Here is an 18,624-nt window from a genome sequence, read left to right as displayed (position 1 = left end):
AGGTACTAGTCTAGGCACTTCGTATTTGTCACCTCAGTATGATCCTTTTAACAACATTATATACCAGTGTATTTTTGCTCCATTTTTACAGATGAGAAAATAAAGCTAAGAGAAATTAAATAATTTTGCCCAAGAACCTAAGTGTCTGAACAAGGATTCACATATAGGTCTTTCTTTTACATAACACTACATCAAAACAGATTGCAAACAAGACTGTTATTCTATTTTCCTTTCAAATGCTCACAAAAACAATTTTGATGGGCAGAGGCACAAAATAAGAGCTGAGACCAAAATGTGCAAGGGTTGCTGAGTATGCTATGTTGCTACAATAATTTTAAACGAGAAAATCTCAGTTCAATCTATGGATTGAATGAGTTGCAATTATAGGCCAGGGAACACAAAAGGAGATGAGAAGGGTTTTGGTAATAAATACTACATGAATCTCAAATAACAAAGGACAGATCCTAATTCAGAGTTAGCTAAACACAAGCAGGAAGACAAAAACTTACCAGAATTACAGGATATCTGTTGTGGGGGAGGGGGTGCCTGATGTGTTAACGATTGATGCTGATGGTTCGGATGATGCTGTATGTGCTGGTGTGGAGATGGGTGCTGAGGGTGAGGAGACTGGAGCTGGCTGTGTTGCTGCGGGTGCGCTGCTGGATGCTGGGGACGTTGTGGATGCTGTGGTAAACCATGCGGTCGATGAGGTGGATGTGGAGATGGCTGTGTATGCATCTGGGGGTGGGACAACGAGACTTGTGCAACTGAATTACTGCCTGGGGTGTTGAGACCACTGCCATGACTATTGGACAGACTGCTTTGGTTGTTGTGTGGGTGAGAGCTCACTGCACTGCTAGGAGAGTGCTGATAGGAACACGAAGTATGGGACTGCTGGGAAGATTCGGAAGGGATGTTCATCAAACCTAAAAACAGTCAGAGAAAGCAAGATCATTTGTGGTCAGATTCCAGGTACACTTTCATGACAAATATTTGCAAAATTATTTATGGAGCAAAGGTTTATGTTGTCAGGTAGTAATTTTGATTCACTTTAACAAGTGTTTTTGGAACATCCATCATGCGCTGGGTTCTGGAGTTACTGAAAAGAATTATCATTTCCTGCCCTTGAGAAGCTCATACTAGTGGAAGAAAAAGACCCTTAACAAGAATATGCTGTCCAGTAAGAGAAGAGCTAAGGCAAAGGTTTACAGAGGGCATTACAATAACAACTTTACTTCCTGCTGTTCAGCTGGGATGGGGCTGAAGATACAGAGAAAATTTCCTTGAAAAGACAGAATTTGAGTTGAGTCTTGAAAGATGAATAAATGGAAAAAATGGGAAAAGTGCTAGGTCACACTGAACATGTCTAGAGAGCTGAAGACCAAGGCTTTGACAGAAGAGGAGGGGTAAATCAAGCCTAGTTACTTCTGATCTTCTCTGACTAATCTAAAAACTTTAAGTTCAAAGTGACTAGGATCCTTACAACTAAAACAAGACAACAATCTCCAGGGTTCTTTATTACTCTTACGGAACATTCTTGAAATACATACAGTTTAGGGGTTAAAAGTATATACTTTATAGCACCGGAAAGTAGAGGATTTAAGTCTCTGCACTGTCATTTACAAACTATGCTACTTCGGAAAGTTACTTAACTTCTCTGAGCCACAATTACCTCAACTATAAATAGATGTAATAATAGTATCTACTTCATAAAAGTTGTTGTGAGAACCACATGCCATAGTGCAAGTACAAATGCAGGATAAGCTCAGTAAATCTTACAGCTAAGAAGTTGATGAAGATTAGGTCAGAAATGCCCTGTGTTAAAAATAATGTATATTTAGTTTACAGGTAAATGTTCAGTTTTGTAAATCTTATTGCAACGTTTGCTTCTATATAATTAGGCTGTTTTCATATCCCTACAGACTGTCCACACAAATAAAATTCTTATACTTGTCATTGATAATTAAAGTGCATGTGAGCACATTATAGGATAATTTAAAAGTCTAACTGTTTATAACTAATGCTTTATAGTTAGAAGAGTTTAGTGCTTGCCTTGGCCCTGGAAGACTGTCATTTATAGGGAATCTATAGGTTATTCCAGTAAGATCAAAGAAAGCAGTAATTTAATGATCTATTTCCAATAAAACCCTCACATTTTAAGAGGTAGCCCAAATATGAGCTATACCAACATTTTCAATCTCATATTATTTTTAAAATAAACAAAACATTTCTTAGAAGCTCAATATGTAAAATTCATGAACATAAAATTGTTTTTTTTTCCAAACCAGGGAAAGAGGGCTGCCTGCTAGGTGTCCCTCTTCATCCACACACTTCTCTTCCAGCAGCCTCTAAAACCTTTTCTAAAGCCAAGGGCTCTGCAGAGAATAATCTGAAAACCACTGAATGAGTACAATCCTCCCCTTCACTGTACAAATGGGGAAGCTAAGGTTCAGAGAGGTGACGTTAACTCAGTTGACTTTAAGGTAGCACTGAAACTAGAAACCACAATTCTTCTCGAAGTTCTTTTTATCAGTGTGATAAAACGGCATTATGGTCTTGGGAAATTGTCACCATTGTTATTTTATATGCAGTAATTTTCTATGACTACCAAGGTTTGATTTACTTAACAAAGTCTTATATTAGTTCTCTTTTGTACTTTCACAGATAAACTATTTTAAGACAAAACTTGAGAAAATATATGAATCTTCCTTTAAATTCAAACACTAACCATAAAGTGGCCTACGTGTATCAGCTAGCTACTATTCATCAATATATAACATTTGTATACAAAATTAACTTTCATATCACTGGACCAATATTAAATATTAAAATGTAAACTATAAGAAAGAAGAAGGATTTTTGTCTCTTTTGTTCACTGCTGTATTCCCAGTACCGAGAAAAGTGCCTAGCATGTAGCAGGGTCTCAAGAAATATCTGTTAAATACATGGCTTTTTAGAAAGCTAGCATTCATTACAAGAAGATATTACAGGTACTCTCTCTTGAGTTGGGTATAAATAGCTAATCTGCCAAACAAAGTAAACAGGAAATGCTTCAACAGAATTACCATCATAATGTAATATCCTGACCCTATCACAAGACTCCAAAATTAAACCAGCAGCAAATGGGGCAATAACACATTACAGCAACAATCCAGCATTTGGTAGAGATATAAAACCACTGTTAGTGTTAAAATCTGATCTAAGTATGTTGTATAAAACATGACCCAGAATACACCATTAGCCAATCTGTTCACTTACAAGTGCCATGCACTGAATTGCAGATTTGGTACCATCACTTTCCAAAAGCTATGTCTTTGCTAATACCTAGTCAGAACACAAAGGCTAGGCATATCTATTCTTGCAAAGCAACATTCACTGCTCCAACACTTCACACACCAGACATCACTAATTAAACATGGCAGTCTTTCCCATGTAGTGGAGACACAGTGTCAGAATCCTTCAAGACAGGACTCCAGGCATAAATACATAGAGAGTAAAGGCACAAAGGGCATAATACAGCTATTCAATCTTGATTATGACGACAAAGTTCTAAGGTGAAAGAAACATTAAAGCTATTCCATGAAAATTATCCTTAAAAATAAAATTTTTCAATTAAAAAAAATCACACTTAAAAAAAGATATTAAAAAATTTACCTTGTTGACTAAGGGACTGCTCAAAAACTGACTTATACAAACTCCGAAATGAGGCACTGAGATCTTCAAAATTATATTCTGAGAAAAGTAGTTGTTTGTCTCGTTCTGCTAGGTTGTACTGTGGCTGCTGCTGAGGAGTTAAGGACTGAGAGACTGATTCTGGATGGTTTGACACCTAAAATAAAAGAAAACACTACTGTGACAGTTTGAAATTATTTTATGACTCCCAAAAAGAAGAACAGTATGTTTGTAAACTGATCTGTTTCTCTGGGTAAAAGAGATTAGTTTACAATCTAATCCTTTGATTGCATTAAATCCAGCTGAGGAGACTCTGATTAGAATACTTGGTAAGATTGCTTTAGGGGTTTTGATTGGACTACTTTGGTGAGGAGTGACTCAGGTTGAGTCTTCACTACACAAAGAGCAACTCAAGAAGAGATGAGCCTTATGCCTGACAGTGTGCAGCTAAAATTGGGAAGAAGGCAGAACAATGGAGCCTGAGAGAGGGAGGGCAAAGACCAGGCAGAGATCACCCACCATCTTTATTTCAACATGTGGCAGTTGACTTGGATGAGAAAGCACCTCTTATGATGCCTTCAGTTGGATTTTTCACAGCCTTGGAACTTTAAACCTTTGCCCCAAATAAATACCCTTTATAAAAGCCAACACAATTTTGGTACTTTTCATTGGCAGCACTTTGGCAAACTAAAACAACTACTGATTCAGTGGTTCTGTATCAGATTTGGGTTTGCTGCACAATATATATAACTGAAAACATTAGTATAAACATTGGAATCCAAAGGAAGTAACTTCTCTGCCTTTGGCTTTCCCACCCTCTGTTAAGATTGGTACATTTAAGGACAGATTTAAGAGCTTCAGGAACCACAGAAATCGAACCCAACATCCACATTTCACAGAAGAGCAGAAAGAGTTCAAAGAAGTTAAATGATTTGTCCAAGATCATACAAATAAGTAGGAGCTAGGCTTGAAACTCTTCTAGTTTCTGGAGAACCTTCATTTTGATTTGTAAAGAAACCTGATCTCAAATTCACTATCCTATGAAGCTACTAAAACATCGCATTTGTTTATTTAAATAATTTTTATATATTTAAACTCAAATACTTTAAGTACTATGTGCCAGATTGTGTGTCATTGCTCTAAGCAGCAATGAGCTTCAAAACACCTAACTCTTAATTTCTAGGATACTTTTTTTAATACCTGAAATTGAGGGGAATGGAAGTGAAGGAGTAAAAAAAACAAAGGAAATTCTGAGGGTAATAGATCAGGACCATAAGCTATGAGGGAGGGAAGTGGGAAGGGGGAAGTACTATGAACATCTAAAAATGGAGAATCCCTTTGAAGATAGCACAATTAGAAACAAAAGGTGATCAGTTATATTTCTTAAAAAGATTTTATCAAGGGGTGGTAAGCTACCACTTTTTTAGTGCTTTGAAAAATTAAGGTATCAACATTTATGCAGCCATTCACAATTATGCTAATAAGGAATCTGCAATAACACAGAAAAATATGAATTATATATAGGGAACAGCTCCACCATGGCATCCTGGCAACCTTACATATCTCCACATAGGCCACATAGCTAAGGCTCAATCACAGGGTGACCTAAGGCTTGGTGGAACATTCTGTGATTATTTTGGTACATGAGATGACTAGAGGAGCAAATTCTTACCCATTGTTTGTTGTTGTTTTTTTAATTTTTAATTATTTTTTATTCATTTGAATGAAAAGGCATATTACATGAATTTATTCACTTTTGCCAAATTCAGATATTATTTAAGAAGAGTATTTTTGTCTGTGAAAAAGAAAGCAATGCCATTTGAAAGCATTAAAGAGTGTTGTTAAAAGACTGAGAAGCTGCTTGGCAAATGGTTTCAAAGAACTTTCTCAGACTGAGGATAGCGTAAAGGAGCCAAAACACATTATTTTTTTAAATTTAAAGATTTATTTTTATTTCTCTCCCCTCCCCCCACTCCCATTTCCCTGTTCCCTGCTCTCTCTGTTCATTTACTATGTATTCTTCTGTGTCTGCTTGTATTTCTCATTAGGCGGCTCCAGGAACAGATCCTGGGACCTTCCAGAGTAGGAGAAAAGTGATTACTCTCTTGTGCCACCTCAGTTCCCCTGTTCTGCTATATCTTATTTTCTCTCCTCTGTGCCTCTTGTTGTATCATCTTGCTGTGCCAGCTCTCTGCATCGGCCAGCACTCCTGCACAGGGCAGCTTTCCCTGCACAAGGTGGCATTCCCACGCAGGGCAGCTCTCCTGCACAGGGCCGCATTCCCGCATAAGCCAGCAATCCGTGTGGGCCAGCTTACCCTCCCCAAGAAGCCCTGGACACTGAACCCTGGACCTCCTATATAGTAGATGGGAGCCCAACTGGTTGAGCCACATCCGTTTCCCCATATTATTTCTTAAATATTTCAGAGTATAATTCCCTCACAGAATTTTTCTAACTTTTGACAATAATGCCACTATGAACATTGGTGTGCAGATGTCTGTTCTTGTCACTGCTCTCAGTTCTTCTGGATATATACCAGTAGTGGTATTTCAAGGTCATGTCACAAATCTACATTTAACTTCTTTAGGAACTGCCAGTCTTTCACAGTGACTGTACCATTCTGCATTCCCACCAACAGTGAATAAGAGTTCCTCTCTCTCCATTCCTATCTCTCCACATCCTCTCCATCACTTGTTCCTGTCTGAGTCGTCTTTCTTTTTTTAATTTTGGAAGTACAACTTTAATGACTATAATACAATTACACAAAAATTCCTGCAGCGCCCCCTTCAATGGTGTCCCTGAATCTTTTTAAAATTGTTTTTTTTTAAAGATAATAGATCACAAAAAATGTTACATTAAAAAATATAAGAGGTTCCTATATACCACCCTCCCATCCCCCACTCGTCCCACTTCAACCACCTCTTTCATCAGTGTGGTACATTCATTGCATTTGGTGAATACACTTTGGAGCACCGCTGCACTAATACCAGTTTTGCAGGATCAACTTTCTTTTGCTCTTGCATTCAATGTGAATTTCAATTCTGCTCTCTGAGTTTTTGTTTCCCTTGTATTATTTTATTTCAGGTCCCTCCCTTTATATGTTTGTCCTATGAAGTTTTTACTTATTTACTTATCCTGTAACAGGTATTGATGAGATCAAATTTATACTGACAGTAAGTGTGGCTCTTGGGTTGTGTTCTCTGTCCACTGGAGAGAAGGAGAGCTAACAGAGTTTCAAAAAGAATATCAGTTACCCCAAGGGTCAAATAGGTAACAAAACAGCACAGGAATAATAATACACAGAAGTCCTTAGAAAACAAGTTGACAGACACATTCTCTAAGCTCTTTAAGAAATTTAGAAAATCAACAAATGCAGCTCTGCTACACTGAAGTAGTTTCATGGGTTTTAATTTCTATTCCAATTTCTTTCTACTTGGACATGGAGCAGATGGAATAAAGTAGACAAAACCATATATTTGTATCTAATGTGCTAAAATATAAGTAATCAATGAAAACATACCAAGATAGAGATCTGCTCTACTTAAGTCTGAACATACTTACTGAAGTTAATAAGTAGCTTAAGTGAGAAATACACAACTTCATCTTTTGCTTTCACTTATATTGGTTTATTGTTAAGCATTAAATGAGTAGTTGCCAATGAACCTAAATTCACCAAGACTTACCGGTGTATAACTATGCACACTTCCAACACTGTTCAAATTAACAGATGCCAAACTCTGGTCTGAGAGACTGTTGTTAAGGCTACTGCGTGGGCTATCACTACCATCCTGATCAGCATTGTACAATGTTACCTAGAATGAAAAGAAAAACATGTGAGTAAGGAGTACCAACCACAATGGGTACTTCTTAGGCAACTCTGCAAAAACTCAAGTGAGCTAGCATATGGCAGAAGGACAAAAATGTCAGAGGTCTTTCCTTTGGTGCTTATCCCAATTTCATGCCCATTACTAACTCCATGTTCACCATGAAATAATTTTCTCAATACTCTCAAACTAAACGACATATTTATAGGTACATAAATTCAATTTATAATAATTAGTATAATTAGTCCATCAATGGGTAATGAGTAGGGATTATGGTAAATTTTTACTCCATTAAATACCTCTACAAAGCATATTTACTTTTGCTCAAGTTTCAACCAAAACTGCTGTTCCTAACAAAATCCTAGTCATCAAAAAAAAAAGGAGGCGGCAGACTTGCCCCAGTGGTTAGGGCGTCCGTCTATCACATGGAAGGTCCGCGGTTCAAGCCCAGGCCTCCTTGATCCGTGTGGAGCTGACCCATGCACAGTGCTGATGCGCACAAGGAGTGCCCTGCCACGCAGGGGTGTCCCCCGTGTAGGGGAGCCCCACGCACAAGGAGTGTGCCCCGTACGGTGAGCCACCCAGCACGAAAGAAAGTGCAGCCTGTCCAGGAATGGTGCCGCACACACGGAGAGTTGACACAAGATGACACAGCAAAGAGAAACATAGATTCCCGTGCAGCCGACAAAGACGACGCAGCAAATAGACACAGAGAACAGACAACTGGGGTGGGAGGGAAGGGGAGAGAAATAAATAAATAAATAAAAGATTAAAAAAAAAAAAAAAAATACAGGGGTGGGGGGGGAATAAATAAAAATAAATCTTTTTTAAAAAAGGAAAAAAAGGATACAAACAAAATATAAACTAGATATTTTTTAAACTCAAAGGCATTATAATGTCTATAATATTGAAAATTGGAAACCTAACTGTGCAACCCATTTGAAAAATCATGTGTGATCCAAATTTTTAAAATAACAATAGGTTACATGTATTCGATGTAAATGACTATATATCAATCACTGTTAACAATGGTTAACTGGCAGGGAACTAGGGATTGCTGAAGACTTTCACCATTGGTAGTGAACATTTTTACAAATGCTTAAGTTTGTTCATAATAATCATCATTATTTCACAATTTAGAAAGAAAGAAAAAAGGAATTTCTTAAAAAAGAAAACAAGTCTAACAATTCTTCAAGGTTCTGTTCAGATACTACTACCAACTTTCCTTTCTGTGCTCCTACTGACATGAGAACAATATATTTGGCTTTATGGTCTACCTAAATTTAATAAATATTTATCCCTTCTATACAGCTACAGTAAGTGATGACAAATAGAACATTGCTTTCTGCTAGTATATATTAAATATTTGAATTTATTTTTACTAACTGAGGTTTCACCATCTTTCTGTTTGTACTGAGAATGGAGTCATACTCAATGCTCACAAATATTTGCCAAGAGGCAGATTATGTGGAAAACCAGGTCTGTATGTCGTTATATTCAAGGTAAAACCAAACTGTCTTGCATTCACATTAAACAGGAATAACTGTGTATCTAAGGAAAATATAAGAGAAAGGTGTATAAGAAAAAATGAGAAAGAACACTGGCAAAGATTTTTCTGGTAAATACTTCCAATGTATATTTTACAAAATCAACCTTCTGGGTTCCTGGGAATAATTAAAAAGCTATAAAACAATACAATATCAACAAATTACAAGCCTCCCATGGCCATTTTCTTTTCTGCTCATTCTATCATATCCACGTTCAGTTACATATCTCTCAAGCCAAAAGTACACTCCATCATCACGGACAACTCTTATTTTATTAAGAGGGAGAATAAACACTTACAGAGAATAAATATACAAACTTTTATTATTTCATTTATTACAAGGTGGGCATACCATGTAATCACTATTCAGATCAAAGTATAAAACAGCAGTTCTCAAGCTCTGTTCTCAGAACTCCTGTGCAGTCTTAAAATCTGTGGAGTCAGGAAGTTTATGCAGATATATCTACCAATAATTAGCATGTTAGGAATTGAAACTGAAAATTTTATTAATTCCTTTTAAAATAACAATTACAAACCCAATTACATTCTAACATAAAAAAAAACTTTTGCCCAACAAATAAATAAGAAAAATGAGAAGATATTACTGTGTGCGTTTTTATGCCAATCAGAAGAGTAGTGGTTTTTTGTTTTTTGTTTTTTTTACAATTTTGCAAATCTCAATGTCTGGCTTAAAAGAAAACAGCTGGATTCTCACAGCTACTTGTGCATTACATCTGCTGCATTATATGCTGTCTGGGTGGAAGTATATGAAAAACCCTCAGCATCACACAGATACATATTTGGAAAACTGAGGAATATTTTAATAGACTTTCCAGATAATTGTGGTTAGTCTTCTTTGATTGATACTATACTAAAGCACAACAAAGTAAGAATTTCTTCAAGATTAGTTGCAACATGGAATCTAAAACCATATCAATGATCTTTTCATACCGTGTTACATTAAAAGCCACTGTTCTGCATTGTACTTTAAATGGCTCTTTTATCCATGCATGACTTTGTAACACTGTCCACTGGTCATGTGAAAAATACTGGTGCACTGAGTTACGCAGATCTTCCAAATTTCATAATACAAAATTTTTAAAAAATCATACTAGTTAATATCACCACCAATCTCATTAGAAAAATCTTCAAAGACTGGGGAGTTATCAGGCTCACTGTGGTGGATACAAGTTACATGTTTTCCAAATTTCTCATTTTTGCTCAATTTTTATCTTTGGCAACAGATACTACCTATTGCTTTTCTTGAAGTGACAGGAGGTAATTTTGTTCATTTTCAAGAAAACATTTGCCAAATACTCAAATCTGACTAGCCACTGTCAGTTTTTCAAGTAAAAACAGTGATGCATGAACAAAGCAGCTAATTTAGCTCCAAAATTAAACAATACAAATGCTCTTCCTTGAGACAACTAGTACTTCAGTATACAGAAGTGCTTTACACATACTTCCCATTTCATCACCCAAGATATTCAAAAGGCACAACTTAATAAAACTTTTTTTATGCTTCACTGAGGATATTCTTAAGCTAGTACTTTTTTTTTTAACTGAAGGTGTGTGGCAATGAAGAATATGGTTACTACTAGTAAAATTTGGTTTCACTGCCTTGATTTGTGCTAAGGTGGGAGTGATTTTACATACCATTGCTTTGCTACACCAGTGAAAATGCAACTGTAAGTAAAAAAGGCAAATAGTAGTATTAAAATAATACTTTATTATTAATATTAATAAAACAGTTTTGACCTAATGGGTCTCAGCTACCTAGGGTTCCACAGGCCATATTCTGAGAGCACTGATATAGAACATTACCAGCATCCCAACTGTCATCTACTAGTCAGTAACCATCATCTATCCCCTGTCCACTGCCCCAAGTAACCACTATATGGATTTCATCACTATTGTTTTTCCCTTTTTGAACCAAGTATATACAGAATCAAGCAATATTTACCTTTTTCTGTGTGTCTTGCAGTAAATTCAGCAAAGGGAATGCATAAAGATTTTTCCTGTTGTGTTAATGTCTGTTCCTACTTTTTATTACTTTCTTCTTTCTTTTTAAATTCATTTGTTCATTTTGTTCAACTGAGAACTTTGTCTTTTTATATTTATGTCTCTCATCCATCTGGAACTGATTTTTGTGCATGGCAAATGTGAATCCCCCCATGCCTCCCCTTTTGGCTATCAACTGATCCAGCACCATTTATTGAAAGGAAATCTTTTCCACACTGAATTATGTTTCACAGCAATTATCTGTCTGTTCTTGTGCCAATACCATCATTTCAATTTCTATAGGTTTAGTCTTGATAATTCCTAATGTAACCAGATTTAAATACTATTTGTTTTCCTTTGGTCCCATCTTTCATTCTTTTTGTTCTCCTGCTTAGCCTACTTTTGGATTTTACCAAGGATTTATTATTTTTCCTAATTAGCTGTATATTCTTTATTATTCTTTTAGTAACTTAGAGTAGTGGTTTATAAGGTGTGAAATAAACCAAATCAGCAGCACCTGAGGACTTGCTAGAAATATAAATTTTCAGAGCACACTTATGATTACTAAATCAAATTCTAAGGGTGGGACCAGCAATCAGGGTTTCAACAAGCTCTCCAGGCAACTTTGAGGTAAGTGGAAGTATTAAGTGCCACTTCCCTAGATATTACAATGTGCCCTTCAGGTAGCACTTTTATCATTTCCCATATAATGCAAAGACCCTGACAGCATTTATTTCCTCATGCCTTGTATTACTATTATCTTGCACTTTACTTCTACATATATTTCAGACCCACAAGGCTTTTTACTGCAAAACAGCATTGTTTTTATTGTTTTAAACATTCAGTATACATTTAGGCTTATCGATACATATACCCTTTTCGTGTTCTTCATTCTTTTTGGCATGGATGATTTTACTTCTGTCTGAAAACTAACTCCCCTTAATTGTTTAATGCTAGTGTGCTAAAATATATTCTTTCAGATTCTGTTTTTTGCAAAAATTTTTTCACCTTTAGTTTTTTACAGAAAATTTATCTATGGAATTCTAGATTGGCAGGTATTTTCTTTCAGCACTGGAAAAATTTCATTCTGACGTTTGTTTTTTTGCTTCTTTGAAGATGCCTGTTTTTTTCCTCTGATTTTAAGGTTTGTTTGTTTTTTGTCTCTGTTTTTAAGCAGCTTAATTTTGATTTGCCTGATGTAGCTTCCTTTGTATTAATCCTTCTCAAGATTTTCAGAACTTCTTAAATCTGTACCATGCTGCCTTTCATCAATTTTAGAAAACTGAAAATATGGCTTTTCAATTCCTTTTCTCTTCTTTTGGATAAATAACAAAATCTGTTAGACCTTCTCCCTAGGTCCCATTTGACTCTTAAGCTTTTCTGAATTTCCCATCCATTCTTCTTTTTGCACTTTACTTTGCATATTTTCTACTAATCTAGCTTCCAGTTCACTAATTCTCTCCTCTGATATAGCTAATCTGCTGTTAAACTCATCTACTTAATTTCATTATTCTTAATTTCAATTATTGTATTTTTCAGTTCTGTTGTTTCCTCATCATCCTTCCTTATAGATTCCAGTTCTGTGGTAAATTTTTAATAATTCATCTATTTTGATAAACACCTTAGCCATAGTTATTTTACAGTCCGTAGCTGATAATTCCAATATCTGGGTCACTTATGGATCTATGTATATTGTCTGTTTTTTTTTCTCTCTTAAAACTTAATTATTTGACCACCGTTTCCTGGCATCCCTAGAATTTTTTGACTGAATATTAGACTTTACATATAAAAAGTTATAAAAGTTCTGGATGATGTTATCTTCTTCCAGAGAAGATACAGTTTTCTTCTGTAAGATGAATATTAGCCTATCACCCTAATACCAATGTGCCTATTCTAATTTTGGTTTGTTCTAACTCACAGAGCATAACCCTTAGGGATCACCTTGAATGCCTGGGAAGTTTACTATGGCTCCTTCCTCCTTAGAAGACCCTGAACTACAATTTTTGTCACCCCCAGTCTATGCGACTGATGAATTATGACTGGTAAAAAATGTACTCAGTTTTCCATGTCTGACACTGAGTATACACAGCATAGGAGTCAGCAAATGACTTGAGTGAAAACTGCTTGCAAAAATTAAGCTCACTTCTGAGATTCTTAAGGATCTTGACTCCCATAGTCCTGACCATTTCATAGCCCCAAACTCCAGGTTTTTTTTCTCCCTAACTCAATGACTACTGCTTTCTATTCAGTCTCTATGCCTGCACTGAGAACTAGGAAATACCCTAAGGAAAAACTTGCAATACGTTTCCTTTTTTTCTGGGATCTTGGACCTGAGTGCTGGCAATCTTGTTCTTCAATGACTCTCCCTCTTTTTGGGGGCTGTTTGGGGGGCTGTGCAGCAGGTATTTTATGTAGATTTTTCAGCTGTTCTATGAAGTTACTAGTTATTCCATCATATCTGGAAGGTGAAGTTCAACAACTCCAGCTCATTTAACCCCCACATTCTTTTGCTCAAGAAATCCTACCATTACTTCCTCCTAATTGTTTCCTAATAGCCACACTGTATTTAGTCCCTCAACATCTCTCTCTCTCTCACTTAGGCTACTGCAAAAGGAAGTAATGATATTTTTGATTATTCAATTTGTATGCATCACCAGAAATGTTCAAGTATAGAAGGGCATCAACAAGGATGATTTTTAAAATATAGATTCCTGTGCCCTATCCACAAGGAGGGAGTGTCTGATTTGCAATGAAATCCTAGAATTATGATCATCACCAAACACACATACAACTCCCTAAGTGATTCTGATGGAATCATTCCATGGATTAGTGTTTGGATAATCATTACTCTATACCTCAACAGCCAATTTCCTTTCTAAATTGTTAATCTGATTATCCCACTCTGATGATAATGTCTTCTATTTATTAATTATCTTTCTTTTTTACAAATAAAAAGATGTTAAGTGTACTACATTAGTGTAATGGTATATATATATAGGTGTTTATGTTTATGTGAGTGCATGCGAAAGTGGGAAAACAAAACAAGACAGAGATAAAGAAGAGCAAGTGAAAGTGAGAGGAGGAAAAGATTAAAGCTAGAGGGAAAGGGAAAGAGCAAAGGTGAAAGAGGGTATGAACATGAGTTTCAGAGATGTACAGCTTCAAGGTGCTCATAGTCTAGTAAAGAAAGAAATGTTGAGAAGTGAGGTTCTTAGTTTTTCTTCTTTTGAGGGATCAAGACCAGGGATTGAACCCCCGACCTCGTATGTGTGAAGCTGGCACTCAACCACTGAGTCACATCAGCTCCCCTGAGCTTATTTTTGTTTGTTTGCTTGCTTGTTGTTTGTTTTTGTTTTTAGGAGGCCTCAGGGACCAAACCTGGAACCTCCTATGTGGGTGGGAAGCAGATGCTCAACTACTTAAGCCACATTTGCTCTCCTAGAACTGAGTTTTAATTCATGAACCTGAGTCTTTTTCAGGATTTTGAGATAGGACATTCAGAAATTACCATATAAAGAAGAAACATTTGTATCTCACTAGGTATCTAATCATGTGACACAAAGTTTTGACCCTTGCTTCACAAAATTGCAGCAGACCACCACATACCGTTTCTAAACATGTAGTATCAGGAAAACAGGTTGAGCACCATTCCAATAAACTCCATGAGGGATTCTGTTGACTCCCTGGAAATGTGACAATCTTTTTCCCATGACATATCTGGGGGATAATCAGTGGTTTTGAAAAGACTCAGAAATTCTATTTTTATCCATGGGAACTGGTAAAGTCAAGAATTTAAATTAGCACAGTTTCTCAGTAAGTACCTTCTGATTTCTCCTGAGAAATATTTTCTTCTAACTTGTGCATACCTCAAAACATTCTGGATTCCATTTTCAAGTTGCCTTGTATGGGGTGGCCAAACTGATTCACCATTAAACTCAACCATATATAACTATTACTGTTACAAAGGCAAATTAAATATATCACTCAATTACATTTTCAAAAGTTTTTAAAAAGTAAATTTACTTTGTTAGTCACAGTGTTGATTGCCAGAGTTGGAGAGGCACTTCCCGAAATAATACACTCCATTCCCAAAGAATCTGAATCTATGCTATATGGAGTTGAGGCCTAAAATACAAGAACAAAATAAATAATTATTAGCTTATATATCCAGCAACTTTAACACAGTTTGAAGGGATTTCATCAAACTCTCTAATATCTACCTTTGCACTTTGTTTCTGAGAAAGAACAAATGGCTATTAAATTTTAATATGTGTATTTTAATATGCTGCTGAACTAATATCAGAAAGTCCATAGGTAAAGCAACTCTCCACCAACTATTTTAAAGGCTTGTTAGGATAGGTTGACAAAAATTGTAGATAACCTTCTACAGTGCAGATTGGCAATGGTCCCATAATATAAATTCTCCCCTTTTTCCTTTTAGTAATATAACTCCAAAATTATCAACTCAAGGTTGCCCAATTAAATTTGGCAGACTCATCTGCAACTAGTTCATATCCCACTGGTCATATGACTAAGATGTGGCCAATGGGATGTGAAAAGAGTGATAGGTGCCAACTTCTGCATCATGCCTTTAAAAGAAGCTTCTTTCCCTCTTATTTCTAGGTAGAACACAGATAGGGCAGTGGTTATCTTGCTTAATCATAAAGCAGAGGATAATATCCTGGAGTTCACTGGAAAAACAACATTAGAAGGGAGATGAGCATCTGAAAGACCCTGTGGAACAGAGCTATTTATCCCTCTGACCCATCTATTAGCTCAGACTTTTATCTGAGAGAGAAAAAATACCTATGGTTTAAGCTTCTCAGCTGTGGTTTTTTCTTCCTTTGTCTACTAGTGTAACATCTTGAAAAATACTCTGACTAAAACAATTTTCATATGTACTGTTTATACATCTAATATGGGTGTAAGAAACAATGTGGGAGTCTTCTATATATAGAATTTTGGATTTAGATTATGAAAACTCATCTCCCTCTCCCAAGAAATGATTATTACATTAATGAGCCCTTGAGATAGTTCAACTTCAATTGTGAAAGTTAAAGATGAGCAGATATAAATAATTTGTGACTGTGTATTCTTGTACTTTTTTTTGATGATTCCTCATGACAGAAAGACAGAAGGGTTTACTCCCCTCTCTGGAAAAAATGTGTCCCACACATGATCTCAATTGAACATGCATTTTTTTCTGAGATTAATCTATGGATCCCATATCCCTTTGCATGAACTTCTTTCATAAGAAGATCTATTCAGCATGAGGATAGAGAATAGGCATCTTGATTGAGATGCCAAAGGGAAAGACTAAGGTCATCCCTAGAAGCTAAACTGCAACACTTAGGCACTGGGTACACATTGAAGGTAAGACAAAAATGGAAAAGGGGTTCAAAAGTAGAAGTGGAAGGGTTCCAAAGACAATTTTATCTACATTACAATTTTAGTGCCAGCCAATGAACTATACCTAAGTAAACAAAGACAAGGGATTACTTTTAGAAAGTAGCAAATCTCATGCTCTCCAAGCTCATCTCAGTACACTCTAGTGGTTCACTATTTAATAATCCCTCCTCCCCACTGGTAGCAAAAGGGAAGTCTGTGTAAGTTACTCATACTTTGTGCTTCTTTCTTCTTCTATAAGATTATGCTACTTCTTTTGGAAGCTAAGAGCATTAATGAAATAATTTATGTAACGCATTTAACATGGTACCTGACATACAAAATAAATGTTAGCTGCCATGATGGCCATAGAGCATATGATACTGAGGCAGAGAATCTACTGATTCAGAGGAATGGTGATTAATTTGAGAGTGGACAGCTTGGGTATGAAGGACTGTTTTCCATGTGACTAGAGTCACTGCTCCAGAGATTCAGATAGTAAATTAAAAAAAAATACAAAACTTTTAATAAGATATTCTTTCATGGATACTTCAGTTTGGGTCTATCAAGTGAGTAAAGGACACTTTCTTTACATGCTTTGATATGCTCAATAGCATGGCATATTTTTTATTTATATGTACACTGAATCTATGTTATTAACAGACCATAAGTATTCTGATTAATAAAGCCAGTGGCATCTCTAAAATTATGTGGAGGGAGGTAGATGTGGCTCAACTGATGGAGCATCCGCCTACCATATAGAAGGTCCAGGGTTCAAACCCAGGGCCTCCTGGCCCGTGTGGTGAGCTGGCCCACGGGCAGTGCTGCTGCCATGCCACACAAGCGTGTCCCCCATGTAGGGGAGCCCCAAGCACAAGGAGTGTGCCCACAAGGATAGCTGCCCCGCATGAAAAGCGCAGCCTGCCCAGGAGTGCTGCAGCACACACACAGAGCTGACGCGGCAAGATGACGCAACAAAGAGACACAGGTTCCTGGTACCGCTAAGAATGCAAGCGGACACAGAAGAACACAAAGAGAATGGACACAGAGAGTAGACAATGGCGGAGGGGGAATAAATTTAAAAAATGAAAAAATGTATGTGGATAACTGTTACTATTGCGCCTATAACCCAAATTCTGACAAAGAAAAGTATCAATGACTCTAACTTGTGAAAAGTTCTTTCTGGTGTTTACTTTTCTCTTGTTAAAATCCAACCCAATTAGTTCCACTTATAATATGGCAGTGTGATACACCTACAGACTAACCTTTCAAATGATATTACAAACTGTGGTGGGAAGAAAAACAAAAACAAACACCTCAGGATTCTAAAGAGTAAATAAAACAGGCAAGTTGTAGAGAGAAGCCACAACTTGCAGAGACCAGCATACTGATGAACTTCTTGTTTTGTTACAGTATAAGCCAAAGTCAGATTCTAGACATGAAAGGCAGACAGCTAAAGCTGATAAAAACCCTGCTGTCCTTCTGTGATGAGGAGCACAGAAAAGAGTACAGGCAAACACAGAGCCAAGCTACACACAAAGAGAAAAGAATCATTAAAGGAAGAAAAGTGAAGGGGACCCCCTAAGCTGGACATGATATACCACAAAAATCTCAGGCTGACCCCTAAGCCATGCATGTACAGAACAGAATTACAGCAGAGGCTTAAAGAATTGAATTGAAATTTGAACTATCTCCGAAGAAGAAGACAGACCTTGTAATATAATAGGGTCAACTGCCAGTTAAAACAACAATATCAACATTCTACAGAGGGTTGTTAACAGAACCCAGATTACATAACATGCACAATGTCCAGGATACAATTCAAAATTCCTAGACATACAAAAACAGGAAAATGTAATACACTGAGAGAAAAGGCAATCTACAAAGGTCAACTAGACTGAGCTGTTGGAATTATGATAAAAGGATTTTAAAGCAGTTATTACAATGCTCCAAGAAATAAAGCAAAAAAAAAAAAAAAGCTTGAATGAAAACACAATACAGGAAGTCTCAGTGGCAAAATAAAAACTATAAAAAAGAGCAAAATCAAAACTTCAGAACTGGACTTCTAGTCAACCAAGAGAACAGTTATAAGACACTCCAGAATTCCATTCCCTTAGACCCTCTGAACAAGCAAAAACTAGTAGAGTTATCTTATTCAGAACTCTAGAAAACAGTTAAAGGGTTGCAGAAATTGGG

At 36.5% G+C, this 18,624-nt stretch overlaps 1 protein-coding gene across 10 annotated transcripts in view; it reads right to left on the bottom strand.

Moving 5' to 3' along the window:
* FOXJ3 (forkhead box J3) overlaps positions 1-18,624 on the bottom strand; it is a 153,707-nt gene that overhangs the window by 14,800 nt on the left and 120,283 nt on the right. For 6 of the 10 annotated variants that reach the window (XM_004477415.4, XM_071217511.1, XM_071217512.1 and 3 more), the window contains 4 exons: positions 15,067-15,168; positions 7,356-7,484; positions 3,655-3,829; positions 510-926 (listed from right to left, as the gene is read on the bottom strand). In XM_004477415.4, the coding sequence (XP_004477472.1) occupies positions 510-926; positions 3,655-3,829; positions 7,356-7,484; positions 15,067-15,168 (823 nt within the window). The remainder of the gene's footprint in view (positions 1-509; positions 927-3,654; positions 3,830-7,355; positions 7,485-15,066; positions 15,169-18,624) is intronic. The other 4 variants (XM_004477417.3, XM_071217514.1, XM_058303789.2 and 1 more) reach the window with 1 other exon arrangement.

Source organism: Dasypus novemcinctus, chromosome 9 (genome assembly GCF_030445035.2).
Source record: "Dasypus novemcinctus isolate mDasNov1 chromosome 9, mDasNov1.1.hap2, whole genome shotgun sequence".
Taxonomy (NCBI): domain Eukaryota; kingdom Metazoa; phylum Chordata; class Mammalia; order Cingulata; family Dasypodidae; genus Dasypus; species Dasypus novemcinctus.
Note: the sequence above shows the minus strand (reverse complement) of the source record. Positions and strands in the feature narration are given on the sequence as shown.